Source organism: Lynx rufus, unplaced genomic scaffold (genome assembly GCF_022079265.1).
Source record: "Lynx rufus isolate CCGP_SWC_20201006 ecotype Redwood Valley unplaced genomic scaffold, mLynRuf1.p SCAF_2, whole genome shotgun sequence".
NCBI lineage: Eukaryota > Metazoa > Chordata > Mammalia > Carnivora > Felidae > Lynx > Lynx rufus.
In genome coordinates, this window is record NW_025814834.1 from 142,326,014 (window position 1) to 142,345,954 (window position 19,941).

The window sequence follows — 19,941 nt, forward strand, 5'->3', positions numbered from 1 at the left end:
AAATTGTTATTTCACTTTCTCTCTTTCATACTTCTGTAAAGTACAGACTTAAGAACAATAATGAAGTAAGAGCCCTGAAGTCTGGAGCCAAAGAGTCCCAGTTTTGGCAGCGAAGGGAAGAGTAGAAGAGGGAGGAGGAGAGAAGAAGGCAAGAGGAAAGAGGTGGTGAGGATCGAATGAGTGCTCAGTGCCGGTGCTGTGTGAGCACCTACCCTCCGTGCCCACTCATTTAATAATCAAAAGAATTCCACTGATTTGGTGCTTTTGGCTTCACTGACAGGCAAAGAAAGAATTTGAGAAGTGACTTTTACAAGGTCACACACCAGTAAGGGGTGAAATCAGAAGTCAAACCAGATAACTAAGAGATGCCAAATATGTGGGTTTTTAATAAAAGCCTACTATTAACCATCCACAACCTTTGGGGTTTACTCTGTGGTGGTGGTTGTCGGAGCAACATACAAAAAACAGGTTGTTTGCCCTCTGTTGCTTTGACTGAGGGGGCAATGACCACAGAGGATACCCATTTGACTCAGACGCTCTTGCTGGGAGGTCCCCAGTGTAGAGCAGAAGAAACTCCTTCATGCTCTGGGCCGTGGCCTGCCTGGTAAAAACTTCCTGGGTCCCTCCAAGGTGGTAGTTTCCCTTCTACTGTTTATTGATGCGCTACAAAAAGGAAAGTGCTTGTAAACAACTTGAGTGCATGAACAAGTTAATTAAAATAATTAATAGCTTGTGAAAAAAGTAGTAAAACTAATTATTATAGATTGGCCCTGTGGGAAGAGGAAAATTGCTGACATTCTTCAGGTCTAAGCTGATCCATCTGAGACAGAAAAGCACAGTTTACCAGGTCCCTTCAGAGGATATGGTTCCTTCCCAGCCCAGATTCAAACTCTCCTGCTTCTCATCCCAACCTGTAATTTCCTTCTTGGCAGTTCCTCTATGCAAGTGACCCTCCAATGATCCTCACTCCAAACTGTTCCCTCTAGGCAAGCATCTGACTTTTCTGTTTTTAACTTAAAGAATCATGAAAGTTTTGACTCTGAGAAGCACGGCATTGAAGGACGCTGCAGACCTCTAGTAAAATGACCCATAGGATGCATGACTCCTTTTGCGAGTGTTTCCACTTTCCACTTTTCCACTTTCCAGTTTCCACTTGATGGCTAGCCAGTCTTTGCGTGAGCACCTCCCAGTGACAAGAAATGACAGCTGTGGCTGCTCTGACTGCTGTCAAATACCTCTTGCTTTTCTTTCGAGTTATACTCTGTCCCTTTAACGTCCCACTATGGCTCATTCTATCTCTTGGGGCCTTAGAGAATAAGAAAAATGCCTTTTCCAAGCATTTGAAGGCAGAACTGTGTCAGCTCATGCCTTCCCAGTGTCCAGTTCTACTTCCAAACTTGCTAGGTGTTCTACCCCCAGGAGCGGAGCACCCGTTGAAACGTTCTCCAGTTTACCCAGGAGAGGTGTTTACCTGAAATGGCCAAAAGCAGCCCTGAGCAGGGGAGGATCAGAGTCGTCTCTGGGAAAAGCAACAGTCATAGCTGAGGGGAAGTGGAACACCAAGTCCAAAGTAGATCGGGGAACAGAGGAAGGACATCAAACAATAAATTTGTTAGCTCAGAGGGTCAGGAGTAGAGGAGAAACAGGAAGAAGAATAGGTCCAGAAAGGCAGTTCAGAACTAAGACCACGAATAGTAAATTTTTACAGGAGCTCCCCTTTTACATAGCTATTCACATGTGTCCCATGGCCATGCAGGGCCAGACACCCTCAGTTAAACACTGGGAGTTCTTCAAGTATTTATTATACAACAGGTTATCGAAACTGCCTTTACAACACATTCGAGAATCTTGTTGAACATCCCATCAACTCACTGGTCATTAGTTGGTAGAATCACCTGACACATTGGGGTAACAGGGTGTCTGAGAGGTGTTGAAAATGTACACCAGGGCATGGAGCAGTCTTTCTTTGCTCAGGAAAAGTCTCTTTAGTGGACTCTTTTAATTAGGTAAACATAGCTTGATAGAGTGCATGGGAAGCACTTAGTGTAGCCAGTAAGACCAGCTCTCTTCATCTCTCCTCTTAGACTGAGTGAGTCTCAGCGTTTTTGGACAATGGGAAGTAAGTGAGGCAGAGGTGGCCATGAGGCAGAGAGATACAGATCATCTTGCAGAATGAAGCAGTTATATTAAAAGTAATGTAAAAGTGATCATACCGTGTTCAGACTGTGAGTGACCAAAGCAGGTCATCTTGTTTGAAATGGCACAATGGCATTGTTCCATACCTAGTTCACAGCTGTTCCCCTCTTCCAAATTTCTTAGTGGTCACTAACTGGTGACATCATTCACAGTTCATGGAGGATCTAACATCATTCACCCAGATCAGGAAATTTGTGTGCACTTAGAACAGCGGATTTTGTTCATTCAGCTAGCCTCTCCAGCTTCCTCTTTGCCAGGCCCTGCGGCAGGTGCTGTGGGTACAGCTGCAAGCTCTGTGAGTGCTCTCTCACCACCCTCCAGTTCCCTTGGAGCACATCATGAGCTTCTTGCTTTGTACCTGCTCACACACAGCAAAATGCCTGGAAAGTTCTCTAGCTACTAAGGTTAACTTATCCTTTAAGATTAAAATGAAATGGAAAGCCCAGCTTCCCTCTCCAAATCTCTAGATTATTCTTTTCCTAATCACTTCTGGGCTCAGCTTCCTGCTTCTGTTAATTCTCAATCCCCACTCAACCCTTCACCTCCTGTGTGCATGGCCTCTTTTCCACACCATGTTACCCCACTGGGGAAAATGCTCCAATTCCTGCACCCCCACACCCTACTGTCAAGAAAAACAACACACTGTGTCAGTTCATTTCCTCTGAGATTTGGTCACCAGGACAGAATTAGAAATGCAAGAGATTTCTTGAGGAAATCTTGAGATTTCTTGAGGGAAGAGTGAGAGAGAGAACGCGCATGCACACACACACACACACACACACACACACACACACACACAGGAGTGGGCAGGGAAACCTTAGAACATGATGCAGGTCTGACACCTGTGACGAGAGAAGGGGAAGGAAGAGGATTTGTAAGAAGAGCCTCAGAAGACAGTACAGTTCTGGGAAAGTCCTGAGCAGGCAGATGGGAGATCTAGAGCAAAGATCGCCCAGTGGAAGAGTCCTGCGTTGGGCAGAAATGGCTGAGCTAGAGGTCTCCGCTGAGTTCAGTCAAGGCTGGAGCAGCCCAGGTAGATGGCGGCCTTGGTGTGAACATTGCAGTGGGTCCCCAAGGTGCACGAGCTGGAGGCCAACCTAACTGCATTGTTTGTAGCAGTTTCTCCCCAAGAGAGATCTGAGTGAATGACGCTCCACAGCTGGCTTGGAGCACCACATAGCAGACTTTTATTGAGGTTCTAAAATACAGGAGAAAATGATGGGAGTCATGTGAAAGCACAGCACAGCCAATAGAGGAAAATAAATATTGGACCCCACTGGTTTTAAACTTACTAGGCCATTCCTAACCACTTGTGGCTCTCTTTGTGGTGGTCCCTCACATTACCCCCTCATCTCACTTCCCTTGGCTCCTCTTTCCCTTTGTTTCTTCTCTTTCCTCTGGCTGTTAACCTTCAATTCTTGTTATTTTTCTCATACAAGGCAATTTATCCTTGGGGATTTCATCTTTCACGTGCCAGGTCTTTCACAAAACAAAGGATAGTCTTCTCTCTGAACAATTCTACTTCCATCTTTATAATTAATGTTTTTAGGCCCATTATGTATTTTTTTTGTACAATTTCTACAGAGTTTCAGAATCTTAATTGTAGGTATTATTTGAAAATTGAGTGCATTTTTTGCCAGGGAATTAACAGATGCGTCTTCTAAGATCCTTATCGTAGCTGTCAATTGCTCTATGAGTGATATCAACTGAGTTTAATTCAACAGTATTTATGGAGTTGCCCTCAGTCCTAGAAACTAAACTAAGTCATTTTGCAAAGAGAAATAAAATCAGTTCCTACCCCTAAGAAATAAGCTTCCGGCTTCTTGAAAGAAAAGTAGGGATATGTAAAAGGATCCACTACCAACTCAGTGGCTGAGCAGATGTCTAGATGAGGAGGCTGAAAATGGCTTCTGAGATCCTCGTTCAGGTGGAGTGATTAATGTAATTTATCCAGAGAAAGGACAGGACAAAACACAGATGGGGGTGGAAATGGAGAAATAGGTGATTTTAGAGATAGATGATGTTTCAGCGGTGCTCAAATATTTTCCTGAATGGATGAATAAATGAAATGAAAAGGCAATGGCATGAGCGTTTCAAAGGTAACTGGAAATTCCAACCCTAGGAGGGTGGTGAAGGAATGGCCTGCAGAGAAATGGTTAAGTGGTAGGTTTGATGAGGCTGCCCAGTGGAAATACTGTGGGACCCAAGGAATTTAACAAAAATCACCTACCCCTGGACAAGCAGAGAAAGACTAACTCCATTTTGTGCTACACCCACCATCTCATGTATAACCCCCACATGACCTACTTATTGCCTAAGACACTCCCCCACCCTAGTCAAGCCGCTGAGCACACCCTTACTGGAAATCGGCTCGTATAGGAATACGGAACCCCTAACCGCCAAAGAATGTAAACCCCGCCTTTTGCCCGCCAAACTTGCGTGCCAATTCTGACCAGAATGATAGGCTAGTTCAAACAGTTACTATAGGGTAAATTGTAATTCAATTGGCCACCTGCATGTGGACTGACATGACTATGCAACTTTCTGTGTGTGTTACAATCTCATTGGCCACTGGCCCCTATAAAACTGCTACGCCTCTTAACCTAGGGGTCCAAGTCCCTGCTCCGCTGTGTCGGGTATACTTGGGCCCAAGCTCGAGCTTGCGAATAAACCCTCGTGCGTTTGCATCGGTATCGGCTCCTTGGTGGTCTCTCGCATTCGAAATCGGGGGCATTACAGTACATCAGAGACAGAACAGCATAAGACAGCATAAGAGACAGAACACACTAAGTCTAGAATCCTCAGAGATGTGTACAGAAACAGACTGAGTAAAGAAAAGATTGTTCCAAGAGGAACAATCAGAACAGAGAGTAACAACCTGTCACTGAAGGTAAATGCAGAATCACAAGAAGCTAGACTAGAAGAGGAAGAAAAAACAGGTTAGATTCTTCTTTGGTGACCCTCAGAGCCACCGTTTCAACAGCGAGGGGACAAAATGCAGAGAGGACTTTTGCTCTTGCTGGAAGGAGAGAAGTTATCATTAGAATACTGAACATTGGAGGAAAAGACGAGAAGCCAGAGAAGCCAGAGAAAAGCGGAGCGTGGCCAGAGCCTGAGGGAAAGGAGTCCAGAAAGGAGAGTGGGTGGGACTTAGTGATGAGACCGTCTTGCTGCCAGAGGCTTGAGGCAACCATTGATTGGGCTGGGTCAGAGGTAGCCTTGGAAAGGAGTGGGGCACTGTGTTCTCCTACACAGGAGGGCAGATCAACACAGAAGAAATGGACTGAGTGGAAAAAAGGGAAATTGAGGGTGAAGTGGGCCTTCCTCCCACCTCTTAGAGACAGAGGGCCAGGTGGGGCTCTGGTCTTTGGAGAGCATAACAGGTTGGAAAAGGCCATAGGAGTCAGCCAGAGATGACCTTGAGGAAGCTAGGAAGGTGTGTGTTCTCATCCTCACACTGACGACAATTCATTCACAGTGATAGCTATTGTTAGAGTTCTTATTTTTCACATATTATTGATGTGGAGAACAAAGGCAAAAGGAAATGTAGATAAAATTAAATTTCCTTAGGGGCGCCTGGGTGGCGCAGTCGGTTAAGCGTCCGACTTCAGCCAGGTCACGATCTCGCGGTCCGGGAGTTCGAGCCCCGCGTCGGGCTCTGGGCTGATGGCTCAGAGCCTGGAGCCTGTTTCCGATTCTGTGTCTCCCTCTCTCTCTGCCCCTCCCCCGTTCATGCTCTGTCTCTCTCTGTCCCCCAAAAAATAAATAAAACGTTGAAAAAAAAATTAAATTTCCTTATAGCCCATTGACAAATACTTGAGGCAGGCAGAGTAAGACATTCCTCCGGGAACTCCCAACTGTCTGAATGTTAATGCCTAGCTAGAGGCAAAAACAACCTTAGCTTGAGGATAGTCAGGCCTCTAGGATCTGTAAGTCTTGGTCACCAGACCAAGGATTCCAAAATCCTTTTGGAAACTTCCCTGTGCCTTTACCTTCCCCAATTCCCAACTATGTGATCTGTCACCCCTCACACTTACAGCGCAGCTCTTTCTGCCCACAAGGGGTCCTGACCCCGTGTCTTAATAAAAACACCTTGTTGCACCAAAGAAGTCTGAAGAATTCTTTCTTGGCCCTCGGCTCCAAACCCCAACACTTCAAACCGCATCATTTTGGCACCCCAACGTGAGGCCTGCGTCTTCTCATCTGGACTCTGAGCCTCGGTGCAAACTTGGTTAAGTACTCCTCTCCTCTCCCTTTACTTTCATTTCAGGAGCTTTTCAGGGAGTATGGTCTTATTGGAACACTCTCATGTCAATTGCTCAGGCTGCAATCCTCTAACCCACGGCTCCTCTATGGGGAAGAGAAAGCCTGCCTTTTGGCTGGAAGTTAGTACCTTGGCCGGAATGCTAATAAAGACTCAGAAACTTGATGCCCTCTCTTTATTATCATTCTTATACAAAAGTTGTCTGTGTTGGGCACAGGACAGCCACCTAACTCACCAGGACAGCTCAGTCTTAAGACTCCCGTGTGAGGTTTCCTCCTCATTGGTCTAATGTGATACCCTTCACATCTCTGGCCTAGCTGCTTCTGGCCTTGAGACCTCCACTTGGAGCACATCAAAACCAGTAACCGACTGAATTAAACCCAACCAGGATCTTTCCCTAGGGAAGCTGGTTGTAAAGACTACATGTATTGGAATGTCAGTTAGATCATGATGGATTTCTGTCTTTACTGTTTTCCATCAGTGTCCCTTACTGGCTACTTAAATTATAAAGTTGGGTAATTTCCCCTTGAGAAACTCTCCTAGTGCTTTCTATGGGTTAAAAAGGAAGGATTCTTCAAGGCAAAGCATGTATTTTGATCCATTCAGCGCTACCCATTTATAGTCTAGAAAGCAAATGGGGAAGGGGAAGGTGGTAGCTAATATCCCTCCTACAGGTCTTTACAGTGGGAATGGTGACCAACAGCGGTTTCGTTCAAAGAATGCCTCAGATTGCTTTTGATACCAAGAAGCTCTGACATGTCCTGCGCCTGGGATGTCACCCAGGAGACAGGGGCAGGGGATGTTTGGCAGTGGACCTTTTCTACTTTTCTAGAAGCATGGGAGCTTCTTCAGCCCCCAAGGATTCTCCCTTGGGATGCCTTTTAACTCACGGAAATCAATTCAGATTGTAAGATCTAGGAAAGAAAAAACTGATCTTCTGTAACATTGCATGGCCTCAGTACTCCTTAGGAGATGAGGGGAGATGGCCATTATTGGGACGTTAAGCTTCTGTATGATCTATCAGATCTCTTCTGCAAGAAGCAGGGAAAATGGACTGAGGTACCTATATCCAGGCCTTCATGGCCCTAAGTCAGGATTCGGACCTGAGGGCCTATTGTAGAATGTGTTACCACCAACCAGGTTTATAAACCCCATCTGGATATACTGGATGATGACCGTCTAAATAGGCCCATTCCTCCTAATAAGCCAGCGCTACTTCAGGAGTCACTGACCAGTCCAGACAAAGAGGACACTGGCTCTGTTGCTATCCCTCCTCCTTATAGACCCCAAGACCTGTCTGCTCCCAGCCCAGCTGGACAAAGTAGGAGTGGGATTCCTTATCTTGCAGGAGTTCCAGCTAACTTTGGAATGCATCTTCTTAGGAAAGTTGCCAATGGAGAAATGGGCATGATTCAAGTCCATGTCCCCTTCTCCATGGCAGACCTGGCCCAGATAAAATAATAATTAGGACGGATCATGGTGTGTGCGGGTGACTGATCCTTGCCATGTCTTCTCACAAGACTTTCGGGATCAAGCGATTTCTGGCCAGGAAACAAAAGCAGAATCATCCCATTCCCTAGTGAGTTCAGATGAAGACTGGTAATAAAATCAGGTACAATTCCAAGAGGCGGCATTGGAGAAGAACCAAGCTGGGTCTGTAAGAGATCACTCGTGCGATGGCACGCATATTTATGCTGCATGAAGGTCACGTGTTCCTATCCCATCACTCTGTAAACCTCCCTACTACCTGAACAATAGATATGCTTTATCGGGGAAATGATTTTTCTCTGCTATTATGCTTCTGTACCAGTAGGTTAGTAATAAATATGTGAGAACTTTTGACTGAAAAGAAAAAAACAATTAGGACAATATTGCGAAAACCCTTCTCAATTTATTGAATCAACAATTAACAAGTGTATATACTGTTTGATTTGACCTGGCAAGATATATACATCATATTAACTCGTTGCACCCATGAGGAAAGGAACCGTATGGGGGATGTATTTGGAATATCTCTGGCAACCAGAGATAGGGAACGTTATCCGGTAGGGGGCGCTGCTGTTCCAAATACCGAAGCACACTGAAATTATCAGGAGGACAGACAAGGAAGGGAAAGGTGAGATCATGTGATTACTTGTTTAACAGAAGGAATGAAAAAAGGATTCACTATACCTGTAAATTTTGATAACATTCAGGAAGTTATTCAAGGAGCTGGTGAGAATACAGCTCTATTTCAGGGTCATTTGATAGAAGCTATCCGTAGAAATGCAAATCTGGACCCAACCTCACCTGAGGGAACAACTATACTAAACCTGCATTTTATAAGTCAGCTGGCACCTGACAGCCACTAAAAACTGACTAAAATGTCCTTAGGTCCTCAGATCTTCCCTCTTCCCCCAGAACCTACTAGAGGTAGCAACTGGAGTCCTCAATAATACAGATGTGGCCTTAAAGCAAGGAAAGGTCCAGAGAGCTGAATTGCAGGGTAAAATATAGACTCAAATATTGGCTGCCACTATTGTGGATTCCCCATGACACCAGACTAACCAGGGGCCGAAGAAAAAGCTGGTATCAAAGAATCAGGTAAGACTCCACGCTAGCACTGTGGTCAGATCAGACAGTGGAAAAAAGAATGTCTAAATAAATGTTCTCCACCAGGGCCATGTCCTGTCTGTAAGAAGAAAACGACATTAGAAGAAAAACTGTCCTCATCTCCAGAGAGAGAGGGAGACAGGAACTCACTTCCCTGCCTGAGAGCAGGAACCAGAGGATCTGGCATGATGGGGCCCTGAGGCCGGTCTGGCTCCCTTTGACATCAAGATGACTGAGCCCTGGATTACTCTGGATGTGGAAGGCAAGTTTATCAATTTTGTTATTGATATAGGAGCCACTTTCTCTGTTCCAATTCAGCACTCCGGTTCTGCTTGTTTTTCTAACCATAAAATTGTTGGCATAGAAGGGGAAACTACGTGCCATTGGACAATGCCTTTAACCTGTATATACAAAAGTCAGTGGGTTACTCATGTTTTTCTACTCCTTCTGTCTTGTCCTACTCCATTACTTGGACGAGACTTAATGTGTAAACTGGGAAGCAGGTTTTCCCTTACTAAAGAAGGGGATGGCTTGTTCTCTTTAACACCTGGAGAGCTAAAACCTTATCCTGCTATCCCTACTACTAGCTGGAAGGAAATAAATCCACAAGTCTGGGATTGTGGATGTCCTAGGACGTCCTAGGAAGCCCTAGGACGGCTCTTAAAGCCCAACCAGTTAAAGTGATTTTAAAGAACCCAACCAGGGGTGCCTGGGTGGCTCAGTTGCTTAAGCATCCAACATTGGCTCAGGTCATGATCTCATGGTTCCGAATTGGAGCCCCACTTTGGATCCTCTGTCTCCCTCTCATTGTCCCTGCCCCCAACTCTAAAATAAATAAACATTTAAAAAAGATAAATAAATAAAGGACCCAATCACTACCCTTCATAGAAAACAATATCCCTTAAAACCTGAGGCAAAGGCTGGATTGCAACCACTTATTGATAAGTTTCTCAAACATAGTATTTTAAAGCCTTGTCAATCTCCTTATAACAATCCAATTTTACCAGTCAAAAAGCCAAGTGGGGACTATTGAATGGTACAAGACTTGAGAACTATAAATGAAGCTTTATGCCTGTTCATCCCATAGGCCCAAATCCCTATACTATTTTCACCCAGGTCCCTGGTGATGCCCACTGGTTTATAGTACTCATTTAAAAGACACTTTCTTTTGCAGCCCTCTAAGTAAGGAAATGCAGCCACTATTCACCTTTGAATGGGCCTCACCTTTGAGCCCCCAGGCTGCTCAGTTAACATGGATGATCTCCCCAAGCCACCACTGGGATTTAGAGACAGTCCTCACCTTTTTTGAGACTGCATTTAGTAAAGACCTTCATGCTATCGCCTTGCCTCAAGGGACTACAGTTCAGTATGTGGATGATATTTGAGTCCGTAGTCCCACGAGAGAAATGTCTGATGGCAATTCTGTAACTTTACTTGATTTCTTGGCAGACAGGAGAGGGTACTGCATCTTCCTTAAAAAGATGCAAATATCTAAACAGAAAGTACAATATTTGGGATATGAGCTAACGCCAGGTCCCCATATCCTGTCTACTGACAGGAAAAAGACTATATTAGATCCTGGACCCCCAGTTATGAGAAAACAACTCCGTACTTTCCTAGGAATGGCAGGTTCTTCCCAGTTTACACTTTCCTAGGTATGGATTCCTGAATTTGGGCTCTTAGCCAAACCATTGTATGGTTCAGTTAAAAGCCCTGATGAGGAACCTTTATTCTGAACTAAAGCCCAGCAGACGGCCTTTCAAACATTAAAAGCTTTTGCCAACCCCCGATTTGGCTTTACCAAATTTAGAAAAACCTTTCACTGTATATGAAGCAGAAAAACAGGGACAAGCTGTGGGAGTTCTTACCCAGAAATTAGGAAGTGAAACAAGACCGGTGGGCTATTTTCCGAAGTCACTCGATAATGTCGCTCAAGGTGGTGGCTTGTCTTCGAGGGGTGACTGCAAGAGGCCTCCCAGTAGAAGAGGCCTCAAAACTTACTCTGACACAGTCTCTGCGAGTGATGACTCCACATCCGGTCCAGAGTGTCTTAGAAACCAAAGGCCACCAATGGATGACGGGAGGCCACTTAGCAAATACCAGGCTAGATACACCTGAAATAATACTTAAAACCTGTCAAACTTTAAGCCTAGCTATCCTTATGCCTGACCATTATACTTGTATGATAGACTGCGACTACTCAGAGATTATTGATCTTGTTTATTCTAGCAGGCCAGATTTAAAGGGGTCCCCTATTGAAAATGCAGATGATAATTGGTTTACTGATGGCAGTAGCTTCCTGGATAAGGGAGAGAGAAAAGCTGGATGTGCTATAGTTAGTTTAATTAAGACCACTGAGGCAAAAGCCCTTCCAACAAATACTTCTGCTCAAAAGGCTGAATTAATAGCACTTATCCATACTCTTCAATTGCTACATACCCATGGAGGAAGGAAAGGGGATTATTATCAAGCCGTAATTCTCCAATCAAATATGGGCCTGAAACTATTTCTTTTCTTTTCTTTTCTTTTCTTTTCTTTTCTTTTCTTTTCTTTTCTTTTCTAATGTTTATTTATTTTTTGAGAAAAAGAGACAGAGCACAAGCAGGGGAGGGGCAGAGAGACAGGGAGACACAGAATCTGAAGCAGGCTCCAGACCCTGAGCTGTCAGCACAGAGCCCAAAACAGGGCTTGAACTCACAGAGTGCAAGATCATGACCTGAGCCAAAGTTGGATGCTTAACTGACTGAGCCATCCAGGGGCCTCTGAAATCATTTCTCTTCTTGAGGCTGTATATCCATCTAAGGAGGTAGCTGCAGTTCACCTCAAAGGACCTCAGAAGGATATGATCTTAGGGGGACCTGGGTGGCTCAGTCGGTTAAGCATCTGACTCTTGATTTTGGCTCAGGTCATGATCTCACAGTTTGTGAGATTGAGCTCTGCACAGGGCTTTGTGCTGACAGTGCAGAGCCTGCTTGGGATTCTCTCTTTCCCCCTCTCTCTGTCCTTCCCCCACTTGCATGCAAGCACTCTCTCATTCTCTCTCTCTCTCTCTCTTTCATAAATAAACTTAAAAAAAAAAAAGGATATGATCTTAGAATCTAAAGGAAACAACTTGGCAAACCATGCAGCCAAACAGGCAGCACAAAATAAATATTCAGTCTCATACCAATCTTAACTCCAATAAAGTCCATAATTCCAATCTATTCAGACCAAGAAATTCACAAAGTGCAGGAATGAGGATATTCAAAAAATGCATAGGACTGGCTTGTTAATAATAAGGGAAAAATCTTTATACCCAAAAATAACCAATGGAAGATAATACAGGGTTTACACCAGGCTACTCATTTGGGCAAAATACTTTAAAACATTGTATTAAAAATATATTTGATCGAATAAATTTAACAGCTACAATAAAACTGGTCTGCCGATCCTATATTGTTTGTGCACAAGTAAATCTGGAAGACGCGGTCTGCCCTCCCCCACTTTTAAAACCAATCCAAAGCCATAGGACATATCCATAAGAGGACTGGCAGCCTGATTTCACACAAATGCCTCCTTGCAAAGGCTATGAGTTCCTACTGGTGTTTGCTGATACTTTCACTGGGTGGATCGAGCCTTTCCATGTAAAATGGAAAGAGCCATGGAAATAACCAAAGTTTTCTTGCTAGAAATTATCCCTAGATTTGGCCTCCATGATCCCTTCAGAGTGACAATGGTCCTTCTTTTACTATGCAAATAAATAGCACAAGATTTTAAAATTAAATATTTTGGAGGTGCCTGGGTGGCTCAGTTGGTTAAGCATCAGACTTGATTTCAGCTCCTTGCTGGGCATGGAGCTTGCTTAAGATTCTCTCTCTTCCTCTCCCTCTCCTTCTGCCCCTTCCTTGCACCCCCCCCACCTCAGTTCTCTCTCTCTTTCTAAAAAAAAAAAAAAAAATTAAATATTTTCTACATTCAGCTTGGCTTCCACAATCCTCTGGGAAGGTGGAAAAAGCTAATCATACTCTAAAATGATACCTTACTAAACTTAGTCCAGAGGCCCAGGAAAATTGGGTTACTCTCTTACCAATAGTACTTCTCAGAGTAAGAACAGCTCCAAAACAACCTCTAGGACTTAGCCCTTTTGAGTTATTATATGGAAAGCCATTTCTTACAGTAGACTTGTTATTAGATTAAGGTTTGGGGTGCCTGGGTGGCGCAGTCGGTTAAGCGTCCGACTTCAGCCAGGTCACGATCTCGCGGTCCGTGAGTTCGAGCCCCGCGTCGGGCTCTGGGCTGATGGCTCAGAGCCTGGGGCCTGTTTCCGATTCTGTGTCTCCCTCTCTCTCTGCCCCTCCCCCGTTCATGCTCTGTCTCTCTCTGTCCCAAAAATAAATAAACGTTGAAAAAAAATTAAAAAAAAAAAATGTTCAACCTAACCGCCTTTTAAAAAAAAAAAAAAAGATTATAATACTCCATCAAATTTTTCACTTAAGGTTGGTTTAATGGTAAGTTACTTAATGAGTATACTGATCACATGCTCCCCAAACCTGATTTAACTACAACTGAAAGTCCACCGCACGTAAGTCCTGGAGATATGATTTATTTAAAAGATTGGAAGTCAAATACAGCGGGGGATTTAAATCCAAAATAGAAAGGTCCATATGTACTCCCACTACAGTAAAATTAGAGGGGCACTCTTCATGGGCTCATATCTAGAATAAAACCTGTACCTGCTTCACAGGAAACCAATGAGCAAACTAACATGCCTTCTTACACCTGTGAACCTGTAGAAAATCTAAAATTCCTCTTCAAACAACAATGAAGGTTGTATATTTTCTCCTTGTTTTCTGTTCATCTATCTTAGCTGACAATTCCTTTCTATAACGGGCACAGTATTATACTGAACTGCGACATCAAACAACTTGTTGGATATATGGAATTTGCTCAAGTCAAGTTCATCTGAATTCCCTGGTGGGTTTTCCCCTTTGCAAGGCACTGATTGGCACTCTCTGTATACTTATATTTCAGAAATAATATATAATGATACCACGTTTCATTGATAAATCTATCACTACTTAGAATGTTTCTTCCCAGCCCATGACCAATAGAACATGGAACTTACCAAGACATAACCAGACTTTTTCATACCCTCAAACTATTAAAATATTAACTGATTTTACAAACCCACGAATTGATGCCCTCTAATGAGTGCCTAACTTACAAAACCCCACTTATCACTATACTGAGGACGGCATATATCAAATATGGGATGGATATTTATGGCTCACACCCACTACTGGACAGTTCAGTCCAACGGCAATTTTATGGGGGAGGCAAGAAATCATACATATGACACTTGGGCAAATAGCACATGGCATTTAGGATGGCTATCATTAGAACAGGTTCTCAAACCATTATGCTCCAGGCAGCTGATTGGCTTGCTACTGGTTGGATAAGGCGACCTGGAATCAGATGGCTGGCTCCAAATGAAATCCACTGGTTATGTGGAACTAACCACATATCCTCTAGGTCATCGTCACACCTTAGGTTTTGTCTGGATTCATGGGTGCGTTATCCAACCATCACTTCCCCCAGGTGATCTTCCCAATTTAAAAATAAGATGGACACAGTCTAGAAAACAGATGATCACTTGGTGTCCATTTTTGCTCCATCTGTAGGATTAGAAAGTGTAATTTGGCTTATAGAAGCCCTTAATAAATGCACCGTGAAGGTCCTCAATGATTCACAGAACAGCATCTCCTTACTTAATACTTAAGTCGCACAGATAAGCAAGGCTGTTCTACAAAATACAATGGCTTTAGATGTCCTAACAACAGCACAAGGTGGTACATGTGACATTATTAACACAGGATGCTGTGTATACATCCCAGATGATCACAAAAATGTCACAAAGCTATTAAAAGATATGAATACCCAAATCGAGGCTCTACAAAATCTTTCCCTCCTTTTCAGTGATTGGTTACATTACTGGTTTGGAGGGGCATTATGGTCAACTATTAAGGGTCTCTTTGTTGCACTTCTCATTCTTATAGCTGTATTCATCCTAATATATTGCCTTTTTCAGTGTCTCTTTGCTGAGACTCCATCACTACGATGACTTCACATCAACAGATGATCCTTTCCACAGAGATACTTCTTTACTGTCCACATTGGATTCAGCTGCCTCTGCCTTTCGTAACTCCCCTATACATTCCCAGACTGACCAATATTGACCCATAGGTAGGGACATCTCTCTGCCCCTCTTCAGCAGGAAGAAGTTACAGAAGATAAGACCTTCCTCCCTCAGCAGCCTTAAAGATTTAGGGGTCAAAATTGTTGGGGGGGGGCAGAGGTGATGTGGAGAACAAAGGCCAAAGGAAATGGAGATAAAATTAAATTTCCTTATAACCTACAGCCCATTGACAAATACTTGAGGCAGGCAGGGTAAAACATTTCTCCTGAAACTCCCTACAGTCTTAATGCTAATGCCTGCTTAGAGGCAAAAAAAAAAAAAAAAAAACACAAAAAACAAAAAACAAAAAACCTTAGCTTGAGGATAGTCAGGTCTTTAGGATCTGTAAATCTTCTTTAACATATGAAAGCCCTTTCGGAAACTTCCCCTGGTCTTTATTTCCCCAACTCCAGTCTGTCAGCCCTCACACTTAAAATGCAGCTCTTTCTGCCCATGGGTCCTGCCTCATGCTTTAATAAAAGCACCTTTTTGCACCGAAGGGGCTCCTGGCTGTCTTAGTCGGTGGAGCACACAACTCTTGATCTCAGGGTTGTAAGTTCGAGCCCCAAACTGGGTGTAGAGGTTACTTAAAAATAAAATCTTTAGGGGCGCCTGGGTGGCTCAGTAGGTTGAGCATCTTACTTCAGCTCAGGTCATGGTCTCACGGTTTGTGGGTTCAAGCCCTGCATCAGGCTCTGTGCTGACAGCTCAGAGCCTGGAGTCTGCTTTGGATTCTGTGTCTCCCTCTCTCTCTGTCCCTTCCCCACTTGTGCTCTGTATCTTTCAAAAATAAACATTCAAAAAAATAAAAGAAATAAAATATCTTAAAAAATAAAAAATAAAATAAAAACACCTTTTTGCATCAAAGACATCTCAAGAAAGAAACTTGGCCTTGGCTCTGAACCCCAACACTTCAAACCGCATGATTATCTCACTTAACTCTTGAAACAATCCTTAAGCTAAGTTCTGAGGGGTGGAAACCAAAGCACGGAGAGGTTTTAAAAAACGTTTACAGTGGTGGAGCTGGACTTCCAACCTACTTCACCTCACCTTACAGCTCATGCCATAAAATGCCTTTTTCTAGAATACATTACCTTTCCCATCATGACTTACAAAACGTGTGCTCTTACCAAGCTCTGCCCAGGAATCCTCAGTCTGATTTCCCAGTCTGGACTCTGGACCTTCTCAGAGGTTCCTCCTGTATCAGAAGTACCCTATGTCCCCTTCCCTCTCTGCCAAGCAAACTGTTTTCCCCACCCCCTCTCTTCAAAGATTTCCTCATGGATACCTTCTCTGTGAGGTCCTCTCTTTGTGGGTGAATCTGAGATTGAGATTCTCTTGCTCTTGTGTTCACTGTAAAGCTTAGGTATTTTCCTATCATTGGATGGCCAAGCTTGTGGGAACCTTTGTGTCCATCTGGATGTCAGCTCCTTGAGAGTGTCCCAGTCTCAAAGCAGGGAGGACTTTCGTCCGCTCTCAATATGTCCTAACCAGTCTCTACTCTGAGATACTAGTTAACACATAACATTTGTAGAATATGATGATATTGCCAACAAATGTGTATTTACCTGCCTTCTCTATAAATGTAAGTGGCCAAAATCTCTATAAGGATTTTAATCAAGAGGTAACTTTTCTCAAAATCGGATTGCTTTATTTTCTGAACTTATACCTAGCTAGGGATTTGGTCATTTCATCCTTGTGTTTTATCTACCTTTACACTGTTCAGTTGCTCCTGAGTTAAAAGGGAAAGGCTAGCAATTTCCTGCTCCTTGCCTGGTCTGTTGCTAGAAACGTGTGAGATTTACTTGGCTCCGGTTTCCCTGAATATCTCTACCTTTCCAAGGAGGCATCCAAACGCTGCATTAAGGCAGCATTAATCTCTGCAGTGTTTCTTCCCGCTCAGGAGTTACCTCTTCCTGAATCCTCTTCGTTTATTGGAGGGAAATTCCTAATTGCCCTTAATTTATCACTCCTCTGACCCTGTTTCCATTGCTGAAACATTTTATTGGCTTCATGAAGACAAGACCAAAGCACTAAACTAAAATAAATTAAAATGAAACCTACTTCAATGATTTAAGTTCCTGAATGTTCTCCCTTACCCACTATGGCTTTTAAGGTATTTAAAGAATCTCTCATCGTGTGGCTTTTTCTAAAGCCATTCTTCCATCACTGTCTACTCCAGATTTTTCTCAGTTCACTTTTGTACCCTGTTAGTATTGTTTCAGTCCTCCTACCCCTTTTTAAAACCTCTTCTTTTTAAGCATGCTGGTTTTATAAATCAAGAGCCTTCTGTTTTTCCCATGGTCATTTTTGGTTATTCTCATGTGGTCCTTCCTCATTTAGTAGTTTTTCTGAGCAGTTAATTCATTTCCTGGACACAGAGGGTTTTAAAGAAGCCTTACTTTGCCTTATTATCCACTTTGCCCCTCAATCAACCCTTTGTAATAGTATCTGGTTCTTCTAATCCTATTTAACATCTCATCTACTTTATAATCAACTCTCCATTCTCTTCAATGACCAGCTTCTGTGGTTCATCCTTCTATTTGCCTTTCTCCCGTGATATTACATCCGGGCTGATCAAAATTGAGCTTCCTTTAGCTTTCTGCCAATTGATTTTTAGGAGTGAGTCAAAAATAATTTTATTTTGGGCTCATGGTAACTCTTTTTCACTTGTGCCAATAATCATGTATGCTGAACACATTGATTTAAAAAGAAGCACATGCTTATTGTCATAAAGCAACCATATTTTTTCCCATGATCTACTACTAGTTATAAAAACATTTCATCTCCTTAGGTAATTATGATAGTCACAGAAATAACTTTTAAATACTGCTATGTGTCTTCTCTAAAAAACTATCTCATTTTCATGAAAACTGCCTTCTTGGTCTTAAACCATCTACACTTGTTAATACCTGTGGTATAGATGTTTCTTAGGTTTCTGATGGAAAGATTTTGCTGACTGATCCAAGCTTAGACTTTTGCCCTTTTTTTGGGGTGACGGACAGGTTTTTCTAAATTAATTATGAAGTCATTCTCACCTGGAATTCATAATATTCATGTAACAGTCTCAAAGAGCTTCATGAATAAAGATAGCTACTGTAGAGTTTGACACTCTGAGGTATAAAGGGGTTAAATTATGAGCCTCAGCAACCAAACAATAAGGCCCTGACGGAACCAAAGAGAGCCAGCCTGCCTAAATCATTTCTTCTGACTCCTCTCAAGCTCCCACCCGGTGGGACACCGGGTCCCACCTTCCGTCCCTTCTCCTTTGTTACTGGCTGTTTCCTCTGATTGTAATTCATTCTGTATTCCTTCCTGCTCCTCTGTCTTGGCTAATTGTTCTTTTCCCACACTACTTGGTTTTAATTTCCTCTAGTTATCACCTTATCACCAATGTCTACACTTCCTCTCTCTTTCTGACCTATCTCCAGCTCACTGCTGACCTGCAGGGTCCCTAGCACAACTGCTTAATTTCCACTGTACGCGGGTTTGCCGATCTCTGAAATGGGAGTGGTAACTCTCCCTTTCTTCCCAAAGCCGCTGGATCAAAATCCAGTCTTTCTGGGACAGTCTTACCAATAACAAACTATGGGCGTGCTGCATTCTGTGATTATTTTAATGAACATTCCAATCGGTTTCACTAGCAAAGCTGGAAGCTGAGAGGATATGTCATCCTTTTGGCTCTGTTTGCCCCTATTTTTAACTTTGCGAGGGAATCCAGCCACACGAGTTCTAATTTTCTCTGTGTGGCACATTCACTGACAGAGCAATTTTCTCTGTGCTGTAAAAATTTGAGTGACATCCTGAGTAAACCTATTATCTCTTTTCTGAGGAAAAAAAAAATGTTCTTCTTACCCTTCCCCACAGGGTGGTGTCCTAGGAACTCCGTCAAAACACGTAGGCTCACTCACCAAGTTTCTTCACCAAGGGTTAAAATGGAAATCTTAATTTTTAAAAGCTGGTGTCATTATTGCATTAGAGAAGGAGGGGTATTCAATATTTAACGTAGGCTCATTGATCCCAGGGTGTCGACGGGGGGGGGGGGGCGGGGGTGGGTGGGTAGCACTCAAGCTCGCTAGTTTGGTTTTATTTTGCTCCAGCAGACTTGATCCTTCTTTTTCCTTTTAGGGTTTGGGGGATGGGGAAATGAACTGTCCCTTGACTTAGGAGGTGGAGTGGAGGCCTTTGTTTTAAGACCGCAGTTCTGATTACACCTGACAGGGCTGAAACTTGATTCCCACAGAGACTACTCACACCTTATCTTCTTCATTCGTGATGATTACAGCAGGAATGCGGCACAAGGTGTCACTTTGATTCAGTCTGTATACTGCCGAATGTGATAATAAAAAGAAAAGTTCATTTTTTTGGTCCCAAGATTAGTTCCAGGGAGAGTTCTCTCCCTTCCATCAGTTTGTTTTTGTTTTTTTTTTTTAAACTGGTCATCGAGGCTAAATCTTAATGTTCCTGGCTGAGAGTCTCATAGTTTGAGAATAATCACGTTTAATAAAAAGTCTGCCTAAGAAAAGGACTCCCATAACCTGAGCCATGGCAGTGATTTTGTGGTATTTGGATTCATGTCCATAAAAATATTTGGACACCAGATGGTGGATTGTTAGGAGCATTCATCCCAAACCAGAAGTTTTAAAAAATTCACACACACACACACACACACACA

General features: G+C 43.2%; 1 protein-coding gene across 1 annotated transcript; it reads left to right on the forward strand.

Annotated features, from left to right (window-relative positions):
• The first annotated feature begins 7,965 nt into the window (after positions 1-7,965).
• On the forward strand, positions 7,966-8,121 carry LOC124514761 (60S ribosomal protein L39-like). The gene is given in 1 exon segment (XM_047083016.1): positions 7,966-8,121. A coding segment is annotated over 1 exon segment (156 nt).
• Positions 8,122-19,941: the final 11,820 nt, after the last annotated feature.